Source organism: Tachyglossus aculeatus, chromosome X2, assembly GCF_015852505.1.
Source record: "Tachyglossus aculeatus isolate mTacAcu1 chromosome X2, mTacAcu1.pri, whole genome shotgun sequence".
NCBI lineage: Eukaryota > Metazoa > Chordata > Mammalia > Monotremata > Tachyglossidae > Tachyglossus > Tachyglossus aculeatus.
The window spans coordinates 10541937-10554805 of NC_052100.1; the positions used below are offsets into that span (position 1 = coordinate 10541937).

General features: G+C 56.0%; 2 protein-coding genes across 3 annotated transcripts; one reads left to right on the top strand and one right to left on the bottom strand.

Annotated features, from left to right (window-relative positions):
* Positions 1-1014: 1014 nt before the first annotated feature.
* Positions 1015-8994, top strand: FBXW9 (F-box and WD repeat domain containing 9). The gene is made up of 10 exons (XM_038771198.1): positions 1015-1486; positions 4460-4599; positions 5019-5147; positions 5363-5475; positions 5617-5708; positions 7250-7398; positions 7662-7775; positions 8044-8133; positions 8258-8323; positions 8412-8994. Exons 1-10 carry the CDS (start codon positions 1090-1092, stop codon positions 8484-8486), a joined length of 1365 nt encoding a protein of 454 aa, XP_038627126.1. The 5' UTR covers positions 1015-1089; the 3' UTR covers positions 8487-8994.
* Positions 8995-9848: 854 nt separating this feature from the next.
* GNG14 (G protein subunit gamma 14) lies at positions 9849-12610 on the bottom strand. 2 transcript variants are annotated; one of them, XM_038771426.1, is made up of 3 exons: positions 12597-12610; positions 10670-10762; positions 9849-10115 (listed from the first exon to the last, which is right to left on the bottom strand). In XM_038771426.1, the coding sequence occupies exons 2-3, from the start codon at positions 10760-10762 to the stop codon at positions 9990-9992; spliced, it is 219 nt and encodes a 72-aa protein (XP_038627354.1). In that variant the 5' UTR covers positions 12597-12610; the 3' UTR covers positions 9849-9989. The 2 variants fall into 2 exon arrangements, with proteins under 2 accessions (XP_038627354.1, XP_038627353.1); XM_038771425.1 differs by lacking the exon at positions 12597-12610 and adding an exon at positions 11301-11508.
* Between the last annotated feature and the right edge of the window lie 259 nt (positions 12611-12869).

Genomic DNA, 12869 nt, shown 5'->3' on the forward strand with positions numbered 1-12869 from the left:
GGCGGCGAGGTGGGGTGTGAGGCGCTCCGAAAGATGGGTGGGGTCCAGAGAGCGGAGATCTCTGTGAGGGAGTAAAACTGATTTACAGGGGAAAGGAGTGTGAGTGAGGAGGCAGGTGAGAAGATTATGATCAGAGAGAGGGATCACAGAGTTGGTGAGGGTGGACACAGTGCAGCGGTAGGAGATGATGAGGTCGAGGGTATGACCAAGTTGGTGAGTGGGTGAGGTGGGGTGGAGGAAGAGGTTGGCAGCGTCAAGGAGAGATAGAAGGGGGAGACAGAGAACAAAACCAAACATACTAACAAAATAAAATAAATAGAATAGATATGTACAAGTAAAATACATAAATAAATAGTCAGAGTCAGAGGTTAGGGGTTCAAATCCCAGCTCCACCGCTTGTCAGCTGTGTGACCTTGGGCAAGTCACTTCACTTCTCTGGGCCTCAGTTCCATCGGTTATATCGTTGCCATCCCCCCCAAAATAATGCTGGTACTTGTTAATCAATCAATCGTATTTATTGAGCGCTTACTGTGTGCAGAGCACTGTCCTAAGCGCTTGGGAAGTCCAAGTTGGCAACATATAGAGACAGTCCCTACACAACAGTGGGCTCACAGTGTTAAGCGCTTACTCTGCGCCGGTCACTGCACTCAGCGCTGGGGTGCCCAGGCCTCGAATCCCCGTTCTGCAGCTGAGGGCACTGGGGCCCAGAGAAGTGAAGCGACTTGCCCAAGGTCACACAGCAGGGGCGGGATTCAACATCATCATCAATCGTATTTATTGAGCGCTTACTAAGCGCTTGGGAAGTACAAGTTGGCAACATATAGAGACAGTCCCTACCCAACAGTGGGCTCACAGTCTAAAAGGGAGAGACAGAGAACAAAACCAAACATACTACCAAAATAAAATAAATAGAATAGATACGTACAAGTGAGTCGAAGGAGGAAGGGGTGGGGCGTCGCTCCGTCACCAGCCAAGCGCCGGAAATTGGATCGGGTCTGTGCCGTTCGGCGACCTGAGGAAGCCGAAGCTCCGCCGCCCTGTCCCCGCTCCGGGCTGGGGAGCCGGGGGTCCCTCTCGGCTCCCGCCGGCATGGAGGACAACGACTCGGACCCCGAGATCCCCGTGGATCCCGACGCCCAGGCCCGGGAGTACATCGCCCGGGTGCTGGGCCCCGCGGGCGGCCCCTCGTCCGGCCCGCGGCCCGCGAAGCCCCGGGACGGCTTCCCCGGCGGGGCCCGGCCCCCGCCCGGCGACCTGCGGCCGGACCTCAAAAAATCTCCGGTGGGCGAGGCCGCCCTGGCCGGCTCGGGCCTCCTGGGCCTCCCGCTGGAGCTGATCCTGGAGATTTTCTCCTACCTGGACGCCCGGCTGGTGCTGGACGTGCTGGCCCGGGTGTGCCGGACTCTGCGGGACATCGTGCGGGACCAGATCACCTGGCGTATCCGGGTGCAGAAGCGCGTGGGCGGCGCCTACCCCGTGGTGGAAGGTAGGTAGGTGGGTGGGTAGGTGGGTGGGAGGCCGGGCCGCTCCCTTCATTCATTCGTATTTATCCAGCGCTTACTGCGGGCAGAGCACTGGGCTAAGCGCTTGGAAAGTCCGACTCGGCAGTCAGCCCCTCCATCCAGCCATCGGAATTATTCAGCGTTTACCGTGGGCAGACTCGTTCCCTGCCCGCCCCGGGCTTACAGCCTTGAAGGGGAGACAGACATTAATAGACATAAATCAGTTATTCACGCATTCAGTGGTATGTAGCGAACACTTAGTAGAGCACCGTACTGACCACTGGAGAGGAGACACTTCCACGGAGTTGGGAGACTCGTTCCCGGCCCGCCCCGGGCTTACAGCCTTGAAGGGGAGACAGACATTAATAGAAATAAATCAGTTATTCGCGCATTCAGTGGTATGTATCGAACACTTAGCAGAGCACCGTACTGACCACTGGAGAGGAGACACTTCCACGGAGTTGGGAGACTCGTTCCCGGCCCACCCCGGGCTTACAGCCTTGAAGGGGAGACAGACATTAATAGAAATAAATCAGAGATATTCGCTCATTCAGTGGTATGTATCGAACACTTAGCAGAGCACCGTACTGACCACTGGAGAGGAGACACCTCCACGGAGTTGGGAGACATGTTCCCTGCCCACAAGAAGCTGAGGGTCTTGACGGAGAGACGGGCGTTAGTATAAATACAGTACAGATATTCATTCTTTCGGTGGTATTTAGTGAGTGCTTACTATGTGCAGATCACTGTACTAAGCACTTGGGCGAATACACCGACAACAGAGTTGGGAGACACGGACCCCCATCTACCGAGTTGCCACTCGACGGCTCCCAACTAGCTGTCTTGTGCTGTCGAGTCATTCCCGACCCACATTGACACCACGCTCACAGAATGCCCCGCTCTCCATCTGCAGTCGTTCTGGTAGTGTACCAGATCTCCGGCTATCGTTTGGACATTTGCAGGGTGGCCCATTAGCACTTAACTGACCAGATATAAGGGGAACACAGCCAGCAGGAGGGAGAACAGGCCCCTGAGCACCAGGGGTCACGTCTCCTGACTTTTAGGTGCATAATAATAATGACGGTGGTGATCATGGCATTTATTGTGGGATCTATTGAGCACTTACTGTGGGCAGAGCACTGGACTAAGCAGTTGGGGGAGTACGCTACAACAGACTTGGAAGACACCTTCCCTGCTCACAAGAAGCTTACCGTCTAGAGGGGGAGACACATTTAAATTATGGATCTGGATGGAAGTGCCGTGAGGGCTGAGGGTTGGGTGGATAGCAAGTGCTTAGAGGGGTCAGATCCAAGTGCAAGCGTGATGTAGAAGGGAGAAGAAGTAGGGGAAATGAGGGCTTAGTCGGGGAAGGCCTCTTTGGAGGAGATGTAGTTTTAGTAAGACTTTGAAGGTGGGGAGAGTGGTGGTCTGTCGGATTCGAAGGGGGAGGCAGTTTCAGGCCTGAGGGAAGACGTGGGCAAAGCGTCGAAGGTGACGTAGACAGTAAAGGCTGCTTATATGCTGATGGCTAACAGAAAGACAATCATCTGCGGCTCCCAAGGTTAATGTATTTGGTCACCTCTTGCCTAGGTGCTGTTCAAGACCAAGTGAGACCCCGGTCCCTGGCAAGTGGCGGCTTGTGGTCCAGGTGGGATCTAGTTGGGGGCGGGGGGGGCCCGCGTGGACGGGACTACAGTCAATCAGTGGTATTTATTGAGCGCTTACTGTGTGCAGAGCACTGCACTAAGTGCTTGGGAGAGTACAACAGAGTCGGTAGACACGTTCCCTGCAGCCAAGGAGTTTTCAGACCAGAGAGGGAGACAGGAAAGAGAGGAGGATTTTTCTGAGGAGCGGCCCCTGAGATAGTGAGGTAGGCTCCCCAGGGGAAGTAGGTGTTGATTTCCCTGAAAAGGGGAGGGAAGGTAGAGGGAGTGGCAATGAAGGAAACGGGAAAGTAGGCCTCAGAGAGAAGGATCAGAGAAGGACCAGAGAAGGCAGCTGGGAAGGGGTGGAGTCGAAACAAATCTGCCCTTCCTGTTTCCCCTTCAGTGCTCTTTGTTCCCACCCCTGGTACCTATCTCACAACATCTCTAGAATCCAACCTTTCCTCTCCATCCAAACTGCCACCGCTCTGAAGTAAGCACTTATCCTATCCCACCTTGACTACTACATCAGCTTCCTCGTTGACTTCCCTGCCTCCTGTCTCTCCCCACTCCAGTCCATATTTTACACTGCCGCCTGGGTCATTTTTCTAAAAAGAGTTCAGTTCATGTTTCCCCATTCCTCAGGTACCTCCAGTGGTTGCCCATCCACCCCCACATCAAGCAGAAACTCTTTACCATCAGCTTTAAGGAACTCAACCAGCTCTCTTCCCTCCTACCTGACCTCACTGATGTCCTGCAACCCAGCCTTCTCACTCCACTCCTCTAATGCCAGCCCAGTCTCTGTATATCAATCTTGTCTATTTCGTCACTGACCCTGTACGCATGTTCTCCCTCCGGCCTGAAACTCCCTCTACCTTCATACCTGACAGACCACCCCTCTCTCCACCTTCAGAGTCCTAAAATCACATGTCCTTCCGGAGACCTTCCCTGACGAAGCCCTCCTTTCCCCTGCCCACCATCCCCTCTCCATCGCCTAGGCACTTGGCCGTGAACCCCCCCCCAAGCACTTGATAGTCGCCCCACCCTCAGCCCCACAACATTGAAATACATATCCGTACACTCTGCCGTTTCTCTCATCTGCAATTTATGTTAGTTTCCGTCTCCCCTTGTAGATTGGAAAACTCCTTGAAGGCATCGATCTTGTCTGTCAACTCTGTTGTTCTCTCCCAGGAGCTTAGGACAGTACACTGCACGCAGTAAGCACTCAGTGAATACCACTGATCAATCGATTGATCATCTGAAGGGGAGGCTGGGGCCCTGGGTCTCACCCCCATTCCCTCTTCTCCTTGGCAGAGGAGGACTTTGCCTGGCCCACCGCTTGCATCCAACTGGAGGAGCACTTGGCGCACTGGGCAGATGACGGGCAGCGTGCTGAACACTTCTGCCTGGCCGAGGGGCACTTTGCATCTGTTGACTCCATACTCCTCTTGCAGGTGAGAAGAAGCCCCTTCTCTCTCAGTACAAAGACCAAGTTGGGTGGAGAATGGGGGTTCCCGCTGCTAGAGTGAATCAACTCACCACCCCCATCTTCCTGCCCCCAGGGTGGGGCCTGAATAATAAGAATAGTTATTATGATATTTGTTAAGCGCTTACTATATGCTAGGCTGGGGTGGTTACAAGCAAAACAGGTTAGACACAGCCCCGTCCGACGTGGGACTCACAGTCTCAATCCCCATTTTATAGGTGAGGGAACTGAGGCCCAGAGAAGTGAAGTGACCTGCCCATGGTCATACAGCAGATAAGTGGCCGAGCCGGGATTAGAACCCGTGACTCGCTGATTCCCAGGCCCGTGCTCTAGCCACTACGCCACGCTGTTTCCCATGAAACTGAAACATTTTCTGCTTCCGTCCAGGGTGGGGAACTCTGCCTGTCAGGTTCCCGCGACCGCAATGTCAACCTGTGGGACCTGAGGCAACTGGGCAGGGAGCCAGACCAGGTGTTGGTCAAAGCCTTGGGCACCCAGCGCAATGGGACGCACAAGGTCAGTTGGTTGGAGGGGGGCGGGAGTGGGGGTTGAGGGCAGAGAAGGATGGGTGCTTGACCCAGGAGAATGGGGTCCTCCTCCCCGGGCCTGCTGAGGATGATTCCCCCACTGGGGTTTGATCCTGTTCACCCCCGTCCCCCTAACCCATCCTCTCCGACTTGTCTGGCTTTAGGCCACCCCCAGCCCCTTCCTGTTCCCCTCCTGTCCCACAGGGTTGGGTCTGGTCGCTCGACTCCCAAGATAACCGGGTATGTTCCGGCTCCTGGGACAGCACGGTGAAGTTGTGGGACATGGAGGCCGGTGGGCAGCAGTTTGGGGAGATCAGGTACTGGCTGCTTGTGGGGATGGTGGTGGGGCGGGGGCAGTGGGGTTCGCGGCGGGGCGGATGGCAGGCAGGTGGTGTCCGGTCACTTTCCTGGCTCAGTTTTCTGCCCCTGCCGCCTCAGCTGTGTTTCTCTTTTCCCAGTGGAAAGGCCGCAGTGCTGTGTGTCTCCTACCAGCCTGACGTTCTGGTCACCGGCACCTATGACAAGAAAGTGACCATGTATGACCCCCGAGGTGTGTCTTCTGCTGCTGGGGAGTGGGACCAATGGGGCTGGGCTTATCAATCAATCTGTGGTGCTTATTGAGCACTTACTGTGAGCAGGGCACTGGACTAAGCATCTGGCGGGGAGGGAGGACAGTACAGCAGAGTCGGTAGATGCTCTTGGTGGGGCAGAAGCAAAATAACGATCCAAGAGCATCACCAAGCGCTGACAGTCTATGGTGGGGAGACAGTATTAAAGTAAATTACCACTAGGTGAAATAGTAGCATGTAAAGAGATGTACACAAGAGCTTGGGCTGAGTGGGAAAGAGCTGGGGGCTCACTCCAAGCAGCCTTGGTCTAGCAACAGTTGATCAGAGGGCTCTGAGAAGTGTCATATCCCCCCCCCCCCCCCCCCCCCCGCCCGCCTCCTGCCCACCAGTCAGGTTTCCATCGAGGCAGTGAGTGCAACAAGCGTGTAGGTGGGCAGGGGTTAGGGCACACGAGAATTTTATGCAGGAAAGCGACCGCGGCATAGTGCCAGTGCTGTACCAAAGCATGGTCAATAGGTAATGATAATAATATGGTATTTGTTTAGCCCTTACTACGTGCCAACCACTCTATGAAGTGTTGGGGTAGATGTGTGGGGTTCACAGTCTAAGGGGGAGGGAGAACAGGTATTTCATCCCCATTTTGCAGATGAGGAAACCGAAGGCAAGAGAAGTGACTTGGACAGTGAGTGGCAAAGCTCACTGTCAAAGCTGGGTTTGGATCCCAGGTCTTCCGACTCCCAGACCTGTAATTTTTCCACTAGGCCACACTGCTTCTCCACTTGGGTGTTCTAGAGAGGGCGTGAAACCCTGGCTGTAACTGGGTGGCAGGAATTGCGGGCAGGAGGAAAGGAGAGGGCCAAGGAATGAGGAACATAGGGGTGAAGGCTCAGATTGAAGGGGATGGACATGAGAGCTCAGGGTGTTGGAGAGGCGGGTGCCAGGCTTCAGGTGGGGCGGTAGCCAAGTAAAGATCCTAGAGCGTCGCCACGTCAATCTTGTAGTCCCACAGCTGTAATGGTGCCCCCCCCCCCCCCCCCAAACCTGGTAGCCCCCTGCACTTTACTTCTGGCTGTGCCCCCGGACCCAACTTTGGGGTCACAAGGGTCTCCCCAACTAGGGGAGCAGACACTGCCCAGTGGATGGCTACTGCTTGGCCTGTTGGCTTCTCATCTTCCAGCATTCTCTGGAGCATGGGAAAACGTAGAGCCCCGCCGAGCTTTGCTCTGCTTGGGCTGACAAGCCGCTCCTCTTGCCTCCCCGTCTAGGGAGATGGTGGAAGGGAACAGGGCCCGGATTGACCATTTGGTTTCGTGCAAAAGTCCGGGGTGGGTCGTGCCTTGCCCCGATCACCTCGTGGAACCTCCTTCCACCTGCCACTTCTGCTCCTCCAAATCGTCCCCCGCTGCCTGACCCAGCCTGACCCACCCGAGGGTCTCCGTTCCCCGTCCGAGATGGCCCCGGTGGAGCTGCAGGGTCTACAAGGCTGATGGTCCGGTGCCTCTCCCCTCTCCTCCCTCGGCAGCTGGCCATGCCCTGTTGAAGAGCCGAAAGCTCCACTCGAGTGCAGTGCTGGCCTTGCTGGCCGACGACCGGCACATCATCTCGGGAAGCGAGGACCGAACCTTGGTGGTGTTTGACCGCCGTACCAACAGCGTCTTGCAGCGGCTGCAGGTGGGCAGGACTAGGCCCTGCGACTCGCCCCCAGGGGACGGAGGAGGTCCGGGCCAAAGGTGGACTTCCCTACCCTCCCCATCCCCGCTGGCCGACCGGCCAGCCGGCCGGGTTACGAGCAAGGCAGCTGGACCACGAGGTCCCCCATGTGGGCCCCCACGTGGGCCCGGGTGTGTAGAAGCAGGAAGACGGGCTCCGGCCGAAGGAGATGGATCCACGGCTCACCGACTTGCTCCCTGCCTCGTCTCCCTCTCCTCCTGTAGCTAGAGTCCTATCTACTGTGTATGTCCTACCAAGGGCCACAGCTGTGGGCTGGAGACAACCAGGGGCTGCTTTATGTGTTTGAGAACTGCGCCGGCCACTTCCATCACATCAGGGTGAGTCAGCCGTGCCCCCCCCCCCCCCCGCCCCCCCCGCCATCCCCCTGTAGAGCGCGAGGCCAGAGCCGGGGTCCTCGTGCTCAGACCGGGAGTTGGGGCCGAAGGACGCAACTCCCACCGCTAGCCCCTCCCTGTTCCATGCAGCTTCGGGGGGGCAGTGATGTGGAGCCGCTGCCAGGGGAAGGAAGAATGAGGGCAAACACCGACCGTGGCAAGCGGGGGCCCCCTTCTCCTTGTCACCTCCCCCCTTTTTCTCCTTCCCCAGTCCTTTGATGTGGGCCACAGGTCGCAGATCACCGGGATCCAGCACACGCTTGGGGCCCTGTACACCACATCCACCGACAAGACTATCCGGGTAAGAAGGGCGGTCGCCTCGAGCAGGGGTCTGAGGACAGCCCAGGCCCTTGGTTCCACGGCTGCTTTCTGCCCTCTCCACCCTGGGTCCCTTAGGGCTCGAGCTCTGGAACTTTCCTTTGCAGATCCAGGTCCCCACCGACCCTCCGCGGACCATCTGCACCCGAACTCACCACAACGTGCTGAACGGGGTAAGGCCTTGACCTCTCTTGCCCCCCCCCAGGCCACGGCTCCGCCACGGCTCCGAGCTGAGGGCTCCGCCTCTGCTTCTCCCTGCAGATCTGTGCCGAAGGAAATATGGTGGTGGCCGCTTCGGGGGGCCTGTCCCTGGAGGTCTGGAGGCTGAAGCCCTGAAGAGTTACAGGGCACGCCTTCCCACCCCTGCTGAGCTGTCCCGTTGGGCAGTAGGAGAGAGGAGTCCCCTCAGGCTCATCTCGGGTGCTCCTGCCCTGTGTCTGGGCCCTGCGTCTCAGTGGTTGTGTTCGGGAGAGGCTCCCCTCCTCTCCCTTTCCCCCTCCTCTCCTCCCCCAGATTTATCTATCTCCGTGGCACTGCAGAAGGCTCGGGCTTCCCTGTTCCCCTTGGGCCCCGGAGAGCTGAGAACGTCTCCCCCAGAGGCCGGGGCCGGATCCCCAGAGATGGTGCTGTGGCATGGCCACGAAGAGCAGAGACCCCAGGGACCAGCTTCTGGCACCCGGTCAGAAAGCCAAGTGGCAGGAGAGGGGTGCCCAGACCTCTCCCCATTCTTCCCAACGCGCTTGACCCCCCCCCCCCCCACCCCCAACTGTTATTTATTTCTTGGACATTCCCTCCTTGCTGGGCAGCCACAGGTAAAGCTCTTCAAATAAAGTGGATGGAAGCAGTCATGCCCCTTGGCTGAGTGTGGGCATTGGCCAGAAAGGGCAGGGGAAAGGGGAAGGCCCAAAGTGGGAGCCGCCCCAACCCTGAGGACTGGCTCTCAGGTTGGTAAACTCGGGTTGTGTTGTGCCGGGGATAGGGAGAAACAGCATGGTGTAGTGGATGGAGCACAGGCCTGGGAGTTAGAAGGACCTGGGTTCTAATCCTGGCTCCGCCACACGTCTGCTGCCTGACCTTGGGCAAGTCATTTCACTTTTCTGGGCCTCAGGTACCTCATCTGTAAAATGGGGAGTAAGATGATGATGATGATGACGGTATTTGTTAAGCGCTTACTATGTGCAAAGCACTGTTCAAAGCGCTGGGGAGGTTACAAGGTGATCAGGTTGTCCCACGGGGGGGCTCACAGTTTTAATCCCCATTTTACGGATGAGGTAACTAACTGAGGCACAGAGAAGTGAAGTGACTTACCCAAAGTCACACAGCTGACAATTGGCGGAGCCGGATTTGAACCCATGACCTGTGACTCCAAAGCCCATGCTCTTTACACTGAGCCCACGCTGCTTCTCCAAGAGCGTGAGCCCCATGTGGGGCGGGGACCGTGTCCAACGTGATTAACTTGTATTCTACCCCAGCGCTTAGTACAGTGCTGGGCACATAGTAAGCGCTTAACAAGTACCATAGTTATTATTATTATTACGGGGGAATGGGGTGTTGACGACAAACCTGGGCTTTCAGGCTCCACCACTCCTGCCCTTCCCGGCTTGGGTGTCACATGCCTCCCTCTGCCTAGTGACCCCAGATTTCTCCCAGGCCGGAGGGCAGATAGAGGCACCACGCAGAGGGACCCAGAGGGCTCCCTGAAGCTGACTTTAATGCAGACCTAACAGGTTTTGTGGGGGTGGGAGGAGGAGGGAACTGAGCCCCGATCTATCATACGGTGTTAGCGGGTTGGGGCGAGGCTGCCACGGGCGAGGAGGAAGGGCAGGGGGGTCCTGTCCCTCACAGAATGGTGCAGGGCTTCTTCTCCTTGAAGGGGTTGATGGCTGCAGGGATGCCCATGAGGAAGGGGTCGCTCTTCGCATGCTCCAGGCAGAACTGCAGCAGCTCGCCAGCTGCCTTGGATACCTTGAGTAGAGCGGTGGTCCCAGTTAGTGAGGTGGGGCGGGAGATTGGGGTCAGTTGGAAGCCCAGACCCTTCTCCCTCCCTCAAGCCAAGAGGCTCCCACTCCATTCCCCCTCCCCGCAACCCTCTCCCCTCTGCCACGTCATGCTAAGAGAGCGGCGGTTGTGGGACCCTAGTCCTGTTCCCGCGAGAGGGGAAGACCATCTCTTCCCCACCCCACCCCTCTGCTTGAAGCTAGGGCCCCACCTAGAAGGGAGAAGGCTCCATGTAAAAAATAATCATAACCATGGTATTTGCTAAGTGCTTACTATGTGCCAAGCACTGTTCTAAGCACTGGGATAGGTGCAAGGTAATCACGTTGTCCCACGGGGGGGCTCACAGTCTTAACCCCCATATTCCAGATGAGGTAACTGAGGCACAGAGAAGTTAAGTGACTTGCCCACGGTCACACAGCAGACAAGTGGCAGAGCCGGGATTAGAACCCGTGTCCAGGTGCCACTCCCGACTCCCCTCCCTCCACCACTTGGGCTGGGGCAAGTGGGAAATGCCCCCTCACCTTGACCCGGTCTATACCCGCCTCCATCCGCAGCTGCTCCACCGCCCTGCGTGCCTGCCCAATGTCACTGCCGCTTGACATCTTGCTCGACATCTGTGATGTGCAGGAAGGAGGTTGGAAAGCCAGCAAAGGCAAAGTCCCCTTTTCTCCCCCTGGCCCGGGGCTGGGCCAACCCTTCATGCATTGTCATATTTATTAAGCGCTTACTTTGTGCAAAGCTCTGTATGAAGCGCTTGGGAAAGTACAATATAATAAACAGATCCTTCCGAGTTCCCCCTCGATAACGGGAATGATGAGGGCAACCTTCCTCGACACCCTCTCAGGCTGAGTCTTCCTTCTCTCCTCCTCACCCCAGTGAATGGACGGACCCACCTCCTCCCACCAGCTAGGTTTGAGGGTGGCATTCGGTCAGGCAATCAATGGGATTGATTGAGCGCTACTATGTGCAGAGCACTGTTCTAAGAGCTTGGGAGAGGACAATACAAAAGAAATTAGGCGCATTCGGTAACAGGGGAGCTCGGAGAAGAGGGCTCCCCTTCCTGTCTCTGCAGTCTTTCGGGGACAGCTCTGGGATGACCCCACCCTACTTCACAAGCTCCCTGAGAGATGGAGGACCAGTTCCCCTCCTTACCTTGGCCATAAAAGCACTCAAGCAGCCCCAGTGTTCTCCTCTTCCTCCTCGGAGTCTCGCCTAGTCCTGCAACCAAGCAACTCTGGGCCTGTCTGGGTGCTTTCCATTCAGTCCCTTCCTTCAGATCTTTTGGCCCCTGGGCAGACTCAAAACCCAATCCTTCTCCTACTCCCTCTGCCAGCCCTATGAAGGCTTTGAAGCCAGACCACCTAGGGAGTCGAATGTCACTGTAGGGAAAGAGCAGCAGCTGCTCACCCCAACACCCCCACCCCATTCCCACCTCCCAGGGCTTTCCCAACTGCTGAAGACCAAAGAAGGGGGCTAGCCCTTCCTCCAACCTCCTCTGATTAGGGAGAGGGGGAGGAGGAACGAGTATATGTCTCCTCTCCCTCATAAGTGTGCACAGTGCCAGGTGGATGAGGGTTGGGGCAGCTCCCCCTAAGATCTCACTGGAAGACATCAGAAGCACGGAGAGCACAACTCAGTTGGAGGCTGGCGTGAACGGGGCCACTTTTTAGGACTGGCAGGGAGAGGATGATTCAGGGCAATTCCTGAAAGCTTGCCACTCTGCTAGCCTGGACCCCGTTCTCCAGTCGCTCGATGTCAATGAGCTTAATCCAAGGGATTTTTCACCTCAGTGGCCACATTGTACAATAATATGATCAATAACAATGGTGGTATTTGTTCAGTACTTACTATGTGCCAAGGACTGTGCTAGGTACAAGAAAATCGGGTCAGACACAGTCCCTGTGTCCAACCTGATTACCTTGCATCTACCCAAGCGCTTAGACCAGTGCCTGGCAAATGGTAAGTGCCTAAAAGAATACCATAAAAAATACTATTACTACTACTACCTGGGGCTCACAGTCTAAAGGAGTGGGAGAACTGGTTTTTTAATCAGATTTTTTACAAATGAGGACTAGAAATCATTCAATTCATTCAATTGTATTTATTGAGCACTTACTGTGTGCAGAGCACTGCCACTAAACGCTTGGGAAGTACATGTTGGCAACATACAGAGATGGTCCCTACCCAACAACAGGCTCACAGTCTAGAAGGGGGAGACAGACAACAAAACAAAACATGTGGACAGGTGTCAAGTTGTCAGAACAAATAGAATTAATAATAATTGTGGCATTTGTTAAGTGCTTACTTCGTGACACGCACTGTACTAAGCATTGCGGTAGATACACGGTAACTGGGTTGGACATAGTCCCTGTCCCACATAGGGCTCGCAGTCTTAATCCCCATTTTACAGATGAGGTAACTGAGGTCCAGAGAAGTGAAATGACTTACCCAAGGTCACACAGCAGACAAATGGCAGAGCTGGGATGAGAACTCAGGTCCCTCTGACTCGTAGGCCCGCGCTCTATTCATTAGGCCATGCTGCTTCTCTCGCTGCCTGAGGGAAACGGCCTCCGAGAAGTTAAGGGACTTGGCCGAGGTCACACGGCAGTCAAGTGGTGGAGCTGGGATTAGAACCCAGATTCCCCGACAGCTAGGGCTACGCTTTTTCTACTAGGCCTCACTGTTTTGTATTTATTATAGACTTCTACCTAGTATTACATT

Coding starts and splice junctions, on each gene's coding strand:
- FBXW9 (XM_038771198.1), top strand. CDS start 1,090: ATGGAGGACAACGACTCGGACCCCGAGATCCCCGTGGATCCCGACGCC. Junction 4,600..5,018: donor ACTCCATACTCCTCTTGCAG/GTGAGAAGAAGC, acceptor GCTTCCGTCCAG/GGTGGGGAACTCTGCCTGTC. Junction 5,148..5,362: donor AGCGCAATGGGACGCACAAG/GTCAGTTGGTTG, acceptor CCTGTCCCACAG/GGTTGGGTCTGGTCGCTCGA.
- GNG14 (XM_038771425.1), bottom strand. Junction 10,116..10,669: donor CGGGTATAGACCGGGTCAAG/GTGAGGGGGCAT, acceptor GCTCTACTCAAG/GTATCCAAGGCAGCTGGCGA.